The sequence below is a fragment of the Protopterus annectens genome, chromosome 13.part0 (genome assembly GCF_019279795.1).
Source record: "Protopterus annectens isolate FY-2018-M chromosome 13.part0, PAN1.0, whole genome shotgun sequence".
Taxonomy (NCBI): domain Eukaryota; kingdom Metazoa; phylum Chordata; order Ceratodontiformes; family Protopteridae; genus Protopterus; species Protopterus annectens.
In genome coordinates this window covers 504,756,943-504,776,421 of record NC_056747.1, presented here as the reverse complement: position 1 = coordinate 504,776,421, position 19,479 = coordinate 504,756,943, and the positions used below count along the sequence as shown (strand labels likewise).

At 37.4% G+C, this 19,479-nt stretch overlaps 1 protein-coding gene across 1 annotated transcript in view; it reads left to right on the top strand.

Annotated features, from left to right (window-relative positions):
- CCHR13.PART0H11orf54 (chromosome chr13.part0 C11orf54 homolog) overlaps positions 1–19,479 on the top strand; it is a 371,774-nt gene that overhangs the window by 6,474 nt on the left and 345,821 nt on the right. The window contains exon 2 of the mRNA XM_044054130.1: positions 16,256–16,354. Within this exon, the coding sequence (XP_043910065.1) occupies positions 16,256–16,354 (99 nt within the window). The remainder of the gene's footprint in view (positions 1–16,255; positions 16,355–19,479) is intronic.

Sequence of the window (19,479 nt, the reverse complement as noted above, 5' to 3'; positions counted from 1 at the left end):
CTTGGCATAGGATGAGATGTGCTGGTGGAAGGGATGAATATTTCTCCCTTCTGTGGCAGAAAGCAGGAAAGGTAAGGGAGGCCAAGGTAAGTGGGGGGAGGTCACAGGACTCTTAAGCTGGACCTTCCACAGGCTGGACAGCCCCAAGGGATTGTTGCCATGGGACTTATCAGCTCGGCAATGTCTCATTGGCAGATTGTAAGTGGCCCAGAGGAATTGTGATGAATTATAAAAAGTTATGATGTGGGTATGATGATTCAGAAGGGCCAGCTATCGACAGTGCTGTCTGTTGTCCTGTAAGTTTAGGGGAATGCTATGAAATAAATAAATAAATGGACTCCCTGCCATTCCTGCCTTGTGCACATCTCATAATAATGGACTTCTATTAGAGAGAGGTTATTAGCAGTAATTGGCAATAAACATATGGCAGTGGCCATTTAATCCATCCAAGTTCTCTGTGTTTTTATTGAATATATAGCTTGTGGTAACCTTGACTTGTTAAACATGCAACTTTGATACATATGTTGGCAGTGATGCAGTGGAATGACATGTTCTGAGCTGGTTTTATGAATATGGCTCAATGCCTTTAATATGTATCATTAAAGGAATTATGAACAATGTGTTGAATGTTTTATGTAAGTAACATGTGAAGGTTATTCCATATGCATCAGTGGCAAGGTAAGGTATCGGTCAAGTGTGGTTAATGGATTACTATACTTTAGTAAAGGCAGGTAGAGCTGTATCAATCTTGGACAATTGTTAATGATCTTCGGTATGAGTTTAAAAATGACTATATGCACATACCTTTGCTAGTATTGAAGGACAACATGTGGTTATCACAAATAGAAAACGAAGGAAGTTGGAATGGGGTAGGGTAGAATATTTGCAAAATACAGCTTATCTGGAGCGTCCAGTTGCCCAAAATTGGGGGCAAGAAGAAATCTCATTTTGCCAGCAACCCTGTCAGTTCCATTACTGGAACTATCTCATTTGTATACTAACTGTAGTCCGAACACCTCTGCAGATAATAATCCACCTAGAAATGCTCTTCATCTTAACCACAATTCAGATTTTCCATCATTGAGTAGGTCCAAACATTTTGAAGAACAAGTAACAGAGCAATCAAGGGGATACGGGGGAATCTCGCACACTTCCACTGGTCAGCCAAGACAATGCACCATGGTGACCCAGCCCTCCACCATGGGCCAATGGAATGCATTTCCGGCCCAGTGAAACCAGCAGAAGAATGTGTGGAGGAGGTGAATGGTCACTTTTTTGTGAGAGGGGAAATTAACTCTTAATTTAGCTTTGGTTTGTACTGTTGTTTCCAGTACAGCTAAAGATTTCAAGGTGTACAACTTTCCAGAGCTTAACATTGTGATTGACTTGGTGGTTGCTGGCCTTCTTTCTAAAGGCACCACCTTTGTTCCTATGAGACTGGATAACCTGGTTACAACTATAATGGACCTGAAGGTTTACTTAAGTAAGTTGAACTTGTCTCTTTTATGTTTGGTAATACTGAGCGACTTGTACCACCTTACTCTGTGTTTAGCACCTTTAATCCACAGTTGCATCCTTCCCTGGCAGTTTTTGAAAAAATGTGTGAATTGGACATTCTCAATATGTTTATGTTTAAACAGTCAGTTAATTTAAATAAGATTTCCAAGGAAGAACTGGACTTTATGTATTTATTAAAGGGCAGGATGTAAGGTTGATGAAACCGGATAAAGGGGTTGGGATGGTGTTGATGTCTGGTACTGATTATAAAAAACATATGATTTTGTTATTGGAAGGTAAAGCTTATGAAAATTTTAGTAAAAATCAATTGACTGTGACATATTATCGGACTGGAGTGCAATTAAGACATGTTTATTGATAGCAGAATTTCTGCTGTGGAATTTCATTTCTTGAATATACCTTCTCCCGTTATTCATGTTATGTTCGGAATTCCAAAGATTCTTAAGAACTGTCAAGACCCTCCTTTCCAGCCCAGTTGTGGATGGAGGTTCTATCACAAGTTTTAGTGCAATTTTTCTGGATAATAGTTTAACATCTAATGAAGGATGAAACTCGTATTTGTTGGGACTCCTGGCATTTCTTAGAGATCATGAATGGGCTTGAATTCAATGAAAATGACATTTTTAACTTCACTGACACACACGAAAGAAACCAGATAAGAACCAACGCCAATATATGACTGAAACAGGAAAAATGCCACAACTCAAATTTTACGCGTTTCGTTCACTTTAATGATCATGAACTTCTTCAGAAATGTCATCCCAACATTTTAAACCATTTAAATATCATCTTAAACAATCACATATGATCTGAATGACCAATGCTATGTATAAAGTACTTAGTCAATTAGTGAATATTCAGTATAAAACGACATCACCTTTTTCTTAAAAGCACAAACAATAAAATGTATATGTACTACAATCCCTAAAAGGTGCATATGTATATGCCTATATAATGAATAAAAGTAATTTATTCCTATATAAATATATATATATATATATGTTTTATAATTTTGTAACTATAACCTTTGTGCTTGTAAAAAGCACTTTATATTTATCATGTCATTCAAACCAGGAAGCTGATCTGCATTAAGTAATATTTGCCACAGGGTTTCTTTACATTCCAGCCTAACTTTGAAATTTCCAGAAAATAAGTCATCATTTACTTTTTCCAATACAGAAAATATGAATTTCTTGAAATTTAAACAAGTAGTAGCATGTTTTGCTAACACATTAGACATGTCTTTTTTTCTTATAGCCAAAGTGTGTTCATAAATACGCCTATTCAGCGTTCTAATAGTTTTACCTATATAAAAATGTTCACACAAAACAACATAAACCACATTTTTTGTCCTACAAGTATGTCCTCTACTATAAATAGCCTTATTCAAGTGCTTAAACACTGTGCTGCTACCTGAAATGTACCTACATTGTTTGCAAAATCCACAAGGAAATGTGCCAAAGTTGGAATTTGAAGTGCTAGTAACGTCAGTACACACATAATTACAGCTTTCTAATATACTTTTTATGCTGACTGTTTTCTTGTAAGTAAACAGTGGAACTTTACCTATAACTGTACATAAGTCATTGTTACCCAGTACCACTTTCCAGTTATTACAAATAATCTTTCTGATGGTAATCATCTCATGTGAAATAGGAATTGGAAAAGCTAACCTATAGGTACTACAGATATTGTCTACTCTCATTCACTACACTTAGATCTTTGATTTGATGTAGTATCGGACATGCTTTGTTAGTTCTAAGATCTATAACTTCTCTTAATATATTATTTAACCATACCTGGTCATACCCTCTTTCCATAAAGAAAGTGGTCAATTTCACTGTTTCGTTTGAAAAGATGTCGTCTCTCCTCGTCAAACGACTCAGTCTTATAAACTGTCTTTAACTACACCACGTTTCATAAACTTAGGATGTAAACTATCATAGGGTAGATATTGATTGACAAATGTAGACTTCCTAAAAATGCTACTCTCAACATGTCTGTTCATTATTTTTACTTAAATGTAAGTCCAAAAAATTGATGTCACCAAAATGACCAACAGTAATTTTCAAAAAATTTGTGGAGTTGTTTAAATGATTCACAAATATATAAAATGAATCAACATCTCCCTGCCATAAAAAAATCAAATCATCTATGTATCTTTTGTAAAACAAAATATTCTTTGATAGTGGATGTGAATCTAAGAATTTGATTTCCCACATTGCCATTACTAAATTGGCAAAACTAGGTGCAACTCTGGAACCCATTGCAATTCCTGAGATTTGTTGAAAATAAATATTTTCAAATGTGAAAAAATTTTCTAATACTAAATCCATCAAAACACATACAGTGTTAACCATGTTGTAAATATTCCCTTAAGAATTCTACACCAATAGTCTTATTAATACTTGTATATAACGATGTTACATCTAATGATGCAAAGTTAAAGGACATGTCTCTCTGATTTAACTGACCTTAAACGTTCCAATAAATGCCATGAATCTCTCAAATATGACTTTGTCCTTTGTACTGTTGGATTCAACAGTTTATCAAGCCAGATTGAAATAGATTCTGTCTTTGAAAAACTGGCCGACTCAATTGGTCTAAAAGGTATCTCCTTCCAATGTTTATATAATTTGGGAATACCAAACAGTGTAGCCAGCTTTGGATGTTCAGTCACCAAAAAATCATATACAGAATAATCAATATTACCCTGACTAAATAAATCAAATAAACAAAAATCCAACCTTTGAAAACTCTTAATAATCTGTTCTTTAGTGACAATCTTGTAACAATTCTGATCTTTTAACAAAGAATTCATTGCTATACTATAATCAGTAGGCTTCATAATGGCAATTGTGCCCCCTTTATCTGCTTTCATTACACGCCAATCTTTATTGTTGGCTATCTTATCTAGTGCATTGATCGCAGAGGGTGTCAAATTAGGTTTGGTTTGAAGGAATGAAGGAAAAACCTTTTTGGAGCACAGATATCATTTAATTGGGCAAAACTTCATTAGTTAAATTACACACATCAATGCTGTAATCTAGTTTTTTTTGCGACTTTTGCCCTTCCCTTTGCTCCTTGTTTGAACTTTCCCGGACCACCTTGGGGTTTTCTTGTTCCCGGTTTTGTCCATTAAAAAAGGGCCGGACTTGTTGACAGTAGAAACTGCCTGTGCATAAGATGTACTGGCTTGAGTGCCATTTGATGGTAAAATTCCATTTTTATTATTTTCATCGATTACCTGCTGAAAAACTTGTGACCCAATGTCATTGTTTGAATAATTGTCATTATTACTTGATGTCTCTGCATCTAAAACCAAAGCATCACTAGTCGTGCCACCTCTCTTGTTTTTCAATAGATACGCTGTATTTGTACTATAGGCTACCAGGTCCCTCTCTAACTTTTTTTGCTTCCTTTCAACAATATAAGCCCTGTGCCTTTCTAATTTTGCGATAATTTTGCAAACAATGTAGGTTTCCGGTAGCAACACAGTGTTTTTTAAGCACTTGAATAAGGCTATTTATAGTAGAGGACATTATACTTGTAGGACAAAAAATGTGGTTTATGCTGCTTTGTGTGCTTCATGTGAACATTTTTATATAGGTAAAACTATTAGAACGCTGAATAGGCGTATTTATGAACACACTTTGGCTATAAGAAAAAAAGACACGTCTAATGCGTTAGCAAAACATGCTACTAGTTTAAATTTCAAGAAATTCATATTTTCTGTATTGGAAAAAAGTAAATGATGACTTATTTTCTGGAAATTTCAAAGTTAGGTTGGAATGTAAATAAACGCTGTGGCAAATATTACTTAATGCAGACCAGGTTCTTGGTTTGAATGACATGATAAATATAAAGTGCTTTTTACAAGCACAAAGGTTATAGTTACAAAATTATAAAACATATATACATTTATATAGAAATAAATTAGTTTTATTCATTATATATGCATATACATATGCACCTTTTAGGGATTGTAGTACATATACATTTTATTGTTTGTGCTTTTAAGAAAAAGGTGATGTCTTTTTATATTTTATATTGAATATTCACTAATTGACTAAGTACTTTATACATAGCATTGGTCATTCAGATCTCGTGACTGTTTAAGATGATATTTAAGTGGTTTAAAATGTTGAGATGACATTTCTAAAGAAGTTCATGATCATTAAAGTGGACAAAACGTGTAAAATTTGAGTTGTGGCATTTTTTATGTTTCAGTCATATACTGGCGTTTGTTCTTAAAATTACATTTTTGTTACAGAAGATGTGTGTGACTTATATACAGTTATTCCTCATGACATTGGGGTGTCTTGGTTTTCTGATTTATGTGTTGAAGACTTGAACAGGTCAAAGTTAATTTTTATGTTGAACTTGTTGAGTTAGTACTTTCTAATAATTTATTTTGAATGCCAATTGTATTTGGGTAGCCATGGGTTCACCATGCGTCTCTTTGTTTGCAAACATTGTAATATGGAAGTGGGAGTTTGTTTTTGTTCAATAGTAAGTTTCCTAAGCATTTCAAACTTTATTTACATTATTTAGATGATACATTTATTTTATGGAGTGGACAAAGCGAACGGATAGATATTTTTTGGAATGTATTAATACAACTACTGAGTTTTTAACCTTTTGTGATTCCATTAATTATGACAGTATATCATACTTGTATGTAAAGTTATGTAAAGATGTAAACGGGGGTTGCTCTACTAGCATTTACAGGAAGCCGACATATTCTAATACGTTTTTGCACTTTAAACAAAAGCAGGTGGTTGTAAAAGGTCAACTTGTACGGGCAGCACGTATGTCTACTAGTGATGAGGATTATAAGGTTGAATGTCAGTTACTTAAACACGTTTTTGAAAGGGGTTACGCTTCTAATCTTATGGAGGAACTTATTGTAGAAGTTAACTTAAAAATGAAAACTGTCCATTTTGCTCCCCTATTACGTCTGAAACAAATTAATGTTGCCACTGTGGAATCTGAAAGTTTAATTACAAACTTGAATATAGAATGACCGTACACCTCCCAGTCCCAGGCACTAATTACTTCGTACAGAGTTGATAGTCATACAATAAGAAGTTTTTAAGAATTGAGTCTCCTTAATGAAAAAATAAGCACTAGGGATAAAATAGCTGATAAACCCTTAATTGTCTAGGAGGAGTAAAAAATTGAAATCTATATTTGAGAACCACAGTGTTGGATTTAGGGGCCCAAATGGTATTTACAAATGTGGGAGATGTAGGTTCTGCAAATTTTTGCTGGAAGGCGATATATTTACAGTATTAGGAAAAACCTTTAATGTTAAAGGGAAAATGTGTTGTGAAAGTTTGGGCTAGTTTATATAGCTATATGCCAGGCTTGTGAATGTTTTATTTAGGTAAAACAGAGTGTAAACTTTGTCATAAGGATCATGCTTTTAAATTTACAGTGTTAGAAAAGATGAGCCGAAACTCTTGAGGGGGACCTTGGCAACTTGTTTTGGAGAAACTTTTTTTTGGCAGATTTATTTTAACTCTTGTAAATGGCCAGGCTTAAATGATCATGTTTCTATCTCCTCTCTGCTGAAATTGGAGGCATTGAAGTGATGAGATTTATAATTTTGATATATAATTTAATATATTTTTTAAAAAGTATTTTTGGACAAAATTGTAAGTTGTTTAGTTTTATTTTTAGTTGTCACTTCTCTGTTCATTCATTTATTAGTATTGCATGATTATTTTATAGTCATATGACTTGTACTTAATTATTTAAATGTGAGAGATCGTGAATTTTACTTTCTGTTGGTTCTAATGTTAGAACGAAAACATTTACCTGTATTTGGTTATATTAAAATTTTAGTTTTTACTTGGCAGTCAGTGTTTTTTAGACATTTGTTTTTAAGTTTGTCCATTTCTGTTTTTTTTTTTTGAGTTTCTGGTAGTATCTTGTCAGAATAAAATCTTGCAGGATCTCTGATCTATTTTTTTTTCTTATAAAGCAAGAACAAGGGAAAACTTGTGTCAATTCCAACTGTTTCCTAATGGTTGTCTCTTGCTGTTAGCTTTTGTTTTATGTACCACAACAGAACTGTTCTAGGGAGGGTCAAACCTCATTCTACCAGGGCTTTAGCTTCACCTGTGGCATTTTAGAAAGGGTTGCCTTTTAGATGTTTTGCTGGTCCTCTAGGCACACTTTTACAAAGTGCTATGAACTAGATTCCTTCTGAGGTATGGACAGGCTTTGCTAAGGATCTTTCATAGGTTTGTGCTAGGCGATCAACCATCAAGTCTTTATAAGCCTAGCCATGCAATCCAACCCTGTTTTGTACTCAAGTAAATTGGATGCCTTTATGTTGAGGGTATGTTAGTAATGAGGCAGCTAAGGTGTGTGTGTGTGTGTGTGTGTGTGTGTGTGGGGGTACTTTAATTTGGGATTAATTAATTTCCTGTCAGTCTGTATCCATCAGAGATGTGGGGGTTAGACTAGTGGTGAACTTATGATTTTCCATCCAGTGGCCAAGGTTTTGCTTGAAAAGGGTCAGGGATGGGGATCCTGTTCCATAGTGAAGGGATCCCCCAAGATGCATCTGTCTCTCCAGCATGTTTTATTTAAGTTGCAGGCAAAGTTCTGGTCCTTGAATCTAGAGTTCCTAGTGTTTGTTTTGCAGATGTGCAAGAGGCCCATTAGAGATGGGTCTGAGGATGTCTTATATGCCAGGCAAAAATCACTTCTCAGTAACATGTAGGAAACAGACTAAAGAAATAGGGTCTTAATGTGATCTGTGTAGGACAGGGTATTCATACCCTTGATTCTCCTGATGAGAAACCTTTTAGGGTATTCCAGTTGTTGCAGGTCCCTGGTTAGGTACATGCCAAAGTGGGCAATGTATTAGATGATGGGTCTGAAAAGAGCTGAGAAGAGTGGTATTATGACTTCCTTGGATCTAGATGCCAAACCCTTGCTTATGAGTTGGGTGACAAAAAATATGTCCTTACTGTCTTGGCTATATGTTGGTTGAAGTCCAGATTACTATCAACATATGGTCTCAAATCCCTAACTAAAGGGTTAACTCTTAGCGTTGTTTTATCAATGGAGTAATTAGCTTGGCTAGACAATTTCTCAAAGGACACTGTGATACATTTCTTTGTGCTGAGTTTTAATCTGTGGCACTGGTTATTTCTTTGTATTAGACCCTCTTGTAGGATGTTTGTATTATGGGGAGAATCTATGATGGCTCCCAATTTACAGTCATCTGTGAATTTGGAAGCCTTTGACATTATCCTTGACCTCGGAGAAAGAGATGCCAAATAAGAGCATTTCAACACAGAGTCCTGGTTACTTCACTGGTGACTGGCTTCCTGATGGAAGTGGTCTCACTAATCCTGGCTTCTTGGGTCCTATGTGTAAGCCATCTTGCAGTCCAGCAAGTTATGTAAGGGTTTATACCTAGTTCTGAGAGTTTGTCAACAATACCTGAGTGGGGTATTGTACTGAACGCCTTGGCCAGGTTGAAGTAGGTGGTGTGTATCACTTTTCCCTCATGCATAACTTTGGTGACCCTCTGAAAGAAGTCTACCAGGTTGAGTAGGCAACACCTTCCCTTGACAAAGTCAAACTGAGGTCAGTCCAGTGTCTGTAGGTTGCCATTGCCCTTTTTGATAATTTCTGTGATAATTTGTTCCATGGCTTTCCATAAAAGACTTGTCAGACTGATTGGTCTGTAGTTCCCTGGGTTGATTGCTGGTCCACCCTTGTGGAGAGGGATGACTGCTGTTCCCTCCATCTACTCAGCACATATCATGTTTTGAGGCTGTAGTTGAACAGTGGCTCTTGAGGTTCTGCAAGATTATGTTTGAGGCTATTTAGGAGGTAATCGGGGTTATTGTCCGGGGTCATTGAAGCGGTGTTTTCGGCTATAGTGAGTGCTGACAGGACCTTCTTCCTGTTGATCATAGAGGGAATATGCTAAATGGGGATTTCACATAGGACTAGAGGGGGAAGTGGGGGTGAAGTTAGAGCTAGGTTAATCAGCTAGAAGATTTGCTAAGTCACCCTGGTCAGTGAAGGTTGTGCCATTTACCAACAATTCTAAACAATGTTGTGTGCTACCTTTAAGGTTTTTGCAATAGCTGAAGAAGGCTTTGTGATTGTCCTTAGCCTGAGTGGCTGTCCTGACCTCATAATCAGCCTTGTTGGACCTTATTAGACCTCTTAGGTTCTTGTTTAGTTGAATCAAAAGGCTTTTGTCTCTGAGAGGGTTGCTCTTTCTGATTTTGGCCATGACTTTTTTGTTTTGTTGTATACCCTGTTAAGGTTAGGATTCCACCAGTAGGATTTGTTTTTGGTATTGTGTATGGGTTTTCTTCTGGTGGGTGTGGCATCCTCAGTGCAGGAATTTTCTTGTTTGTATAGGGTTTCTATGAACAATTCTGCTTATGCAGCTGTGTTCTTGGAGTTTGCAGGAGCCTTGAATTTTTGTCAGACAGTCAACAGGATGTTGTTGGCTTTAGAAGAGTTTCTGGGGTTTTCTGGGTTGTTTTTTTTTTTCTGAGAGTCAGCTTTGTGATTCAGTCTCACCAATGAGGATGTGACACAAGGGGGAGTGCAATGCCCTCTATGTTGGTGAGTACCAGTTCTAGTATGTTTGACCTCCTGGTTGGCATGTGCACTATATGGTCCAGGGTGTTCGTGTTGACAAAGTCTAGGAAACATTGTGGCTGTGAGATAGAGGAAGTGCATGTTTCTCAGTTTGTAGAGGAGTAGTTAAAGTCTCCTATGACAAGAGTGTTTGGTTGGATTTTGATCACTTCCAGTAGGTCCATGTCCAAGTTGTGAGCTTTGTTGGTCATAGAGAGTGGCCTGTAGCTGTCCAGGACATGGCACGGAACCTTGTCTATGGAGACCTGGATGTAGATGATTTCCAGGACATCATTGTGTATAACCTGAATTTGTTTTTGTTGCTAATGTAAATAGAGACATCTGCACCTTTAGACCCTTGTCTGTGTTGCTGTTGGTCTACATCTGTGGAAGGCATTGTAACCTTGTACTGCCAGAGTACTTTCTGTGGCTTTAAACCAAGTCTAGGTAACAGCATATATGTCTGCATTCTCCATAGTGGGGAGAGCTTGTAGGGTGTGGACTTTTTTTAGGCTCCTGGCATTGAGCAGTAGTACCTTAAATTTGCTTTGATTTTTTTTGTTATGTTGGTAGTTTTATCATTTTGACATTGCCTAAAAAGGCTCTAAGGGAGTGGATAAAGTTTTCGCCAATATCCAAAAGCCCAGGGGGAGGGGGATGTTGGCAAAGCAAGGTAGACTGTTAACCATGCCTTTTCATGCTGATGGGTATTGTATCCTTCGGTAGTGACATCGGAAACTAAGCCAGTTGTTAAAGTCAATCATTTTCTGTTCATACTATGGCATCATCCTAAGTGAAGGTAAAATACTACTCGGTGCAAGGCATGTACCTGCCTGAGACGCGTTTTTAGAGCAATCCATAATGTCTGTTTTCTTATAGTCCAATGAGGTACACTTGAGGTAATTTATACCCACACGGACTATGACAGAATTATATTGGTACATGTGATGCAGTGACTTCAGTGAATGCATGGTATTACAGATCCTAGCTTCAAATAGACAACCAGCTGTTATCTTCTTGGCAAGACTGGTGAGAGGGGCATCTGTATGTCATACAATAGAATCCCCTATGACAAGAGTATTATGTAATTTAGTATTAGTATTCACCTAGTATTGGGTATAGTGCTTGCCTTTTGGGCTTTGTTTTTTGGGGACCATTAGGAGTAGGCTTATGTGTGGTGTTAGGTGTTTTTCATATGTGCTATAGTAACTGCTGATTATAGGTGTTGCCATTAGATGGCGTAGGTGGTCTTTGAGGTTTGGGAAGGTTTTTATCAAGTGCTTTAGCATAAGAAGGTTTATGCATGTGGGATAAAAGTGTGCGTCGTCTTGACAACCTTGTCCGTAAGCATGATTTTAGTCTCCAAGGGAATTATGTATACACACCTCTTGCATACTGTGTTAGCTTCTTTAAGGATAAAAAGGTTGTGAGAGCATATAATACAATTGCTGCATTGTCTCAGAATGTCCATATCTGCCAAACTGGCCACAGATGTATTAGGAAAATTAATATCCATAATGTCAAGGTCTGTGTTAGGGTTGGTCTGTTATGGTTTAGAGACTTGGTTTTACTAGGGGTCACTTGTGTGGTGGCTGGGAATAACGTTAGGTAGTATTATCTGTTATTAGTGCTGTCCAGCTCACTAACTAGCTTCCTTAAGTTTAGTTCCACTCAAAGCCTTACTGTGTTGAAGATTAAAGTCCTAATTGCTTGCTTTAGGTGAACTTTACAGTCTATAGTTTTTCTGTAACTATAAAGTAGGTGTGTCTATGCAGAGCTGTTCACCATGCCAAGGCAGTTAGCAGTGCCCTGTATAGTAGCGAACACTTATAAATAATTTTATTTATTTGTAAGTGTTCGCTACTATACAGGGCACTGCTAACTGCCTTTGCATGATGAGCAGCTCTGCATAGACACACCTACTTTATAGCTCAGAAGAAAGATGAAAAATAACTCCTTCATCCTCTCTCAAATAAATGACTACACTTTGAGCTCAATGATATGCTTCCCAAGTCAAAGACACCAGGCAACACCTTCTGCCACAAGATGGATGACCCTGGAAATTCTTAATGTGAAAGCACAGCAAAAGTAACTCTTGAGTGCAGGCAAGCAACCAGCTAAGTATCTGGTTAGATTGTCATTCTGCAAGGCAGTTTAAATCAAAACAGAGCAGTAAACCAGCAAACTGATAAAAATAGATTTTTTTTAGGTAAACAGTTGCTTGAATGTTTTGAAAATACAGTAAAACAGTAGTGATCCTTCAAGTGCAATTGTAAAAATATACTAAAGTTCCTTGTCTCAGCCTGGGTGGGTCTGGGTGTAGTAAAACGCCTTGGACTCTCAGATAAGGTCACCAAACATTGTTGAGGTCTGTGGGCATGAGCTCAGCAATAAAAGGCTACACTCACAGTCCTTCCCGTGTGTTTCCCCAACTCGGATAGCTCACGGACCTTCTTCTTCATCCCTTAGTGAATGTAAGCTGTGGCACTCTTCCCATATTGCTTAGGCAGTAGTGATTATATGAAGAACATAGTAAAGTTGTACTCTATCCCCTTTTATTTTTGTTCGTTTTTGTTCCAGGGTGTGGACATTTATGATTATCACCATCATCATTCCCAAGGATTGCCTTCTAGGTCTTTAGCTACCTTCTGTTGTCATGAAAGTTCTGAAGGGCTTCGCACCCAGACTTGATTTTGTAGTCAGCTCATCACATTACAGTACACAAAAATAAGGTTACCAGTGCCTCTGAACTCAATTCTGCAGTTTTAGACATCCTTGTGTGTTCAAACTGTGTAGTTGTCCTTCATCTTGTCATTGCAAGTTATTACATATTTTTAGTCATTGCATATTTTGTGGGTTTTTTTATTTTTTTTTTTTTACAATTCTTTAACACTAATTTTTATAGCTCTTCTCTTTCTTAAATTGTTGTGTATTTAGACAACACAGAATACACTAATGCAGTGATTTTAATTGTATTTCAAAATATTTTTATAGTATTCATTTGCTGAAGTTAATAAAACGTTTTCCCTTTTGCATATGAGCACTGTACCACTTATTAATGTTGTATGCCTGATTGCTAATGATTTGTTTTATAAACTATTTTGAGTTGTGCAGTTACGCTGTTCGTGTGTTAGCATTATCATATTTCTTTACATTTTTCATTTTATAGTACTGTGTATGTTAATGTTACACTTTATTGCATTAGCTCTGCATGGGTGGTTGTTACTTTTATGTTTGCAGTGTGATTGATAGTGTTCCTTTTTGCATTTCTTAAATGCTTTCGAGTTCTTTTCCCTGGGCCTTCACTGAAAATGGGCTGTTATCCAAATGGGTTTTTATGTTTACCCAAAAGTAGATGTTTATTGTTTCTGTTTTTTATTTTAAATGGCTGGACCCCAAATTTGGGTAATGGAAATTAAACAGTATTTGTACCTTCCATGCTCCAATTTTTGTATATAATTATGTTATCACTTTTGTGTTCCCACCCATACCAAACCTCTGTTGTCGTTGAACCTTACTGCATGTGGAATTGAGAGTTCTGTTTGCATTGAGATTACTGTACCTGCTTGTGGAAAATTTTTACACATTCCCAACAAATCTATCTTATATTCATAGCTGAACCATTCATAGTAGAATTTATGTGGCTAATAGTACTTTGAGTGGGGTCACTAGCATTCTGACATGCTGTGCATTTGGCTTTAAGCTATGCTTGAGCCGCAAACTATCATGTGTTTTGTGCAATAGGAATGAAGAAAAGGAATAGAGCAGTTGTTGTATTTTTACATTCTACTGTAGTTAGAGCAATCTGCATGTGCTGAAATTGTAGCACCTTGAAATGTATGATTTGATTCATGTGCCAGCATGAAGTGATTGAAATGTTTAACAATTAATGGGAGGTTTTATGCATCATATTAATACTCTGACAACAGATTTTGGCATATCGGATAAAATCTTTTTGTGCTTACAGCTGTACATTTTTTCATTGTTGCAATTTGATGTGCCACCATTTTGATCCAGTGCTCAAGGCATGGAATGTGTATATGCACTTTTGATTACAGTCGGCTTTTAACATTTCAGGGTGTCTTCTGATTAATCAAAGATAGTCATTCTCTGAAAGGAGAGTTACAAAGTTTGGTTAGGGCTAACTATAATACTACATTCCTTCTGATATACAGGCACATTTCACAAGAGCACATTGCACAAGCAAAGAATGGAGGTTGCAGTTGTTCTATAACATGACTTCCAAGGAAACCGTAACATTTTTATTTATTTGTTTGTTTACAATCACAATCTGTCAAAAATCAGATATTTTAAATCACAAAGTATCATGCTACACTGCAAAACATAGGAGTGAAAAATGATCTCGTGAGAAAAACACAGAACGTGTTTCATAAGAGTGCAATGAAAAACAATAACGTGAATTGGAGAAAATATTTGAGGAAAAACTCAATCATATTATATATTGCATAGATTAGTATGAGTAAATGAGACCTGAGACAATTCTAATAAGTTATTTAAAAGTGATATTGGAGACAGTGAGAGGAATTTGTATGATGTCTTAGTATGAGAGAGAGTGTATATGTTATGGTTACAGGTGAGAGAAGGATAGAGTGAAAAGGAGATTATAAGAAGAGTGCAGGGTGTAGGGTGTCTTCAGGTAGCTTAGGTGAGTAGAGAGGAAAGAGAAAGGGGTAGAGGAAAGGTCTACAGAGATAAGTGGGTAAGGTAGTGATAAAAAAGAAAGGAGTGGAGTAGGAAGTTAGAGAGGGTTGTCAGGTGTGACTTAGGTTGGGTGGGGGTTAGTGAAGTATAGTGAGTAAGTGAAGTATAGTGAGTAAGATCAGCCAGGATTGGTGCAGGAGAAGGTCCGTGATTTTGTGAAGTATTCTTTTTAGGGAGTATTTAAAGGTGGGCAGGTTAGAAATCGTTCTGGTGGTTAGAGGTAAGGAGTTCCATTTTTTTGCTACTGAGTACAAGTATAGGCTTTGTAAAGGCGATTTACTTGGTTTATTTGTGGTGAGAAGTTCTACAAAATGCTGTGCAGTTGTTTGTGGACATTTCATTTATGTGCTAATTCTCTAAATTTCCTAGGCACTAGCTCATTCTGAAAGTGTTTATAAGCTTATTCATTTGAGAAAATTTGAAATGATAGTAAAAGAAAAATAGTGGTGCTAAGCTATGAAGAGGTATACATTATCTATCCTGCTGTTTTTGCCATTGAACACAAAACATTCATATGAAATTTACTCCATTTTGGATTTTGATATATTTCAATGATCTTGTCTTGGCTCACAGTGAAGAGTAGGAGGAAGAAAACTGTTTAACACAAATTTTTTATGGGGGAGGGGCCGAGGGGGGCTAAAGAAAATGTATTTATTCTACCTGTTTGAGTTGACTGGTAAATATAGTTGGGTTTGCGGTCTCCTGTATAAAAAGTTCATGTAGTTGTCCAGTGTGTGGAACAGGAGCCAGGAGATGCCACAAAGAGAGCTTTTGGAAAACCCAACTATTTCTTTGCCACTCTTAAAACAGAGGCAAGGAGGATTACATGTACCCATGGAACAGGAAACGGGGGATGCCATGCAGAAACTTGAAATCTATTATAGTCCACCCACTTTTATATTTTTTGAGCATAATTAATGGTTTGAAGTGTGTGGGTTTGTTCGCTAGGAAAGCATATTTATAATAAACTCTCTGGCCCTGTTCATTTATGTCTTACTTTTGTACTCTTTGCTGATTCATTCTGTTCTTTGCAAACTAAAAAATCAGATTTTATGTTTACCGAGCAGTAGTTTTAGTTTGTGAGAAGGTAGTTTCTGTGATAATTCTGTTTACTTTTTCAGTCCTTATGAAAAAGTTTAATAAGTTCAGTTGCTTTTCTTGTCTTTGACATACTGGGTTTGGGCAAACTTTGGACTTGTTATGCACAGTGTAAAGATCTGACTTGACTGGGTACATTAAAGTTCCAGCCTATTGTTATGGATCATTAAAAATAGTAGATCATGAAAAGCAGTTTCAGGGCAGAAATGATTTTGACAAAGTGTAAAGGTGACTTTTATATGGCTGCTTCAAAGACAACTGAAACTCATGTTTTTGACTTCTGTTGCAGTTCTACAGAAAGGACTGAAGGAAAATTTTGCTGATGTTCATGTTTCTGTGGCGGACTGTCCTGACCTCACCAAGGATCCGTTTGGCTTTCCTGTAAAAGGTAATACATTCCTTTCTGTGTTTTCCTTTTTATCCACATGGAAGCCCTTATTAACTTTCATGTCACAAAATGATTAAAGTTAGGAATTTTTACTCCTGGTCTCAATTTGTAGCATGGGAGGATACATGTACTTCAAGGGAAAATGTCTATTAACATGCGTTTATTTATTTTTTCTGTTGGTTAATTTAATTACAATGGAAAAAAAAACAAAAATGCCTTTTGGCACTACTAATGAAGTTAACTTAATTAGTTGAAAGATATCAAATGTTAACTTTTGTTCTCTCACTTATTAAAAATATGTGTTTTGCCACCACCTTTGCAGAGGGTCTACAACAAGGTAGGAGGCACATAAGTAGTTCAACTCTTGAGAAGCAAAAGCCTCTGTCCTGATAACCTGGGTGTCGAATGATCATATTTGATTTAATTAGCTGTTAATGCAAGCAGCATTAATTTTCAGCTAGTTACAGATTTTGCATTAGCAGCAGTTTAGAGTACTGCTTTCATTAGTAATGGATGATAGTAAAGACTAGTCCTCATGTTTTAAAACAAAATACTTAGGTAGGCTCTGTTGGCATAGAGAGAGAGAAAATCCCTGACCATGACTGAGGCAACTGGGTTGATTAGCTTCTTGTGCATCTGCCGAAGCTGGTTGGGAGTAAGGTGGCATAATTGTCTCATCTCTGTTTTGAGACAGAGGGTGAGGGTGTGTGCCCAGAGTACACCACTCCTGTGGAAGAGTCCCCATTGAAGACTGGAGACTGCCTGGAAGGACTGACTTCTGGAGATAGGGCAGCCTTAGGGGATTGTCTATTACAGAAGTGAGAGACATGTCCTCACTGATGCCCACTGCATGATGAACCCTGGAGCATGTTACTGCCCATGTGCCCATGGGTTTAGGGCTAAAAAGAAATAAAAAAAACACGGATAGCTGCTTAAGTGGTAATCCCTCTCAGCTGGTTCTTGCCCTTAATGAAGGGTGAGTGAGTGGACCTGTGAGACGAGAGAGATAACGGGCATCAGGAGAAAAAGGTTGCAAAAATACTTTAGACTATCAAAAGTGCACGGCTTTTAATAAAATGCATATACTGGACTGGGTAAAATGTCAAACTACAAATGAAAGTGTGAGAGCTTGACCAGTTTGGAGGGCTGGGTGGAATTAAGGGATATGTGGCTGTGGAGTAAAATGTGCTGTGGGATTCACGAAACGAGTCCTTACACCTTGCACAAGCCTCTAAGAGCATTCATCAGGTGGCATCTTGTTGAATTTGAATATTGAGTCCCCTCCTGTGACTGCTGCTTTACATCACACTTCCCATATTGCTGCAGAAAACTAATACTTGAAAAGAGTGTGTGTAGAATATTATTGTGTACTTTGTAAGTGGAACAGTGCTGTCCAGGTACATCCACACTGTTTGTGGCGGGTGCTGCCATGTATGATGAGTTTATTCGCTGGTGATGCTCCACCAAAAGCCATAACCACCATTTTGGGTCCCCCCAGCTTTTCCCTATCTGCATTGAACACATTAACATTACCCAGTTTGCTGTCCCTTAATCAACTTTCAGTGGCCCACCAAATACTTTACCACCCAGAAAAAAAACTCCAGTTCTACAAGAGATACTAACTCACTGTTCAAACAGTTGTTCACCAAGATACAGTAACAAATCGTTAATTAACATAAGGAAAGGTAAGAACACTTCCGGAGACTCTCTACTCCAACTGTATTGCAAAAATGTAGAATGCCTTGCCTCTAAATATAAGATCAACAGCTAACAAAGCTAACTTTAAAAATCTTCTCAAATCTCATTTAACTAGTTCTTGGTTATGCAACTGTTTCAACCCCAGTTAGCAGTAAGACCATTGGCCAGCTTACATAACAAGGATTGTCACTTATTGATCCCTAGTATCTGAACACAGATACTTAAATGCCTAAACATGGAAATTCAATAGGCTTCTTTCCTTTCTTAGGTTCCCAGTGTAGTTTTCTATACATATTCTTTCTGTCACTGAGCACCTGTTCTCTGCTAATCTGTGAATATTACTGTTAGATGTACATCACCTGTTCCAACTCCTGGTTCATCAACCTTGAGATGGATTCTCTGTTAATGGAAGGAATCGCCATGTTTTGTAATGTTATGAGTGTCTGTCTTATTGTAATTGTAATGACCCTTATTCTTGTGAAACTATTATGTATTGCAGTAATTGTTGCTTTGTTACAATTTTGATATATATTATAATGTGTGCTTGTAGTTTATAATTTTATAATGTTCATATTGGAGTTTTTCTCACTGTGCCTGTGCTGAAAAAGGACAGCTTGTCCAGTCGGATTTTCCTATTAAATAAGTGTACAATAAAGTAAAAATAAAATGAATTTGTCAGATATGTGCTTGACACAGTGTCCCTGTAGCACTGGTGAGTAGTGCTCTTACTGCCCCCTTCACAACTGGTAGCATGTGGTATTGCCAGCTCTTTCCAGTGTCTTTTTTTCACTAAACAGAACCGATGGTGCAATGGTTAGCGTTGCTGCCTCACAGCAAGAGGGTCTCCGGTTCGATCCTCGGCTGGTGTGCCCTCTGTGCGGAGTCTGCATGTCCTCCCTGTGGTCGCATGGGTTTCTTCCGGGTGCTCCGGTTTCCTCCACATCCCAAAGACTTGCTGTAGGTAGATTGGACACTCTAAATTGGCCCTAGGTGTGAGTGTGTGTGTGTGTGTGTGTGTGCCTTCTGTGGAAGGTTGGGCGCCGGGCTGGCAACTCGACACTGTAAAACTCCACTGCCAATCATGAGCGGACAGGTGATCCGCTGTGGCAACCCCTAACCAGGAAAAGCCGAAAGTAGAAGAAGAAGAAGAAGTTGAAGCCATGATTGTCTTGTAATGAGTAATGTTCTCAGGCCTTTCTCCCCCATGATTTATTAGATATCCATCTGATAGTCAAAGCCCCCCCCCCCCGTCTGTCACTGATGTGTCCTTTTCTCTTCTCTCCTTCTGTTATTGATAACTCACTGTCTTTTCTTATCATTGCCACCAGCCACACTGTTTGAGACTGGAGCCTCTAAGACCGTCCTGGGTACCTCTGCACTACATTTAGATCTGTCTCCTGGTAGAATTTTTTTTTTAAGCTATTTCC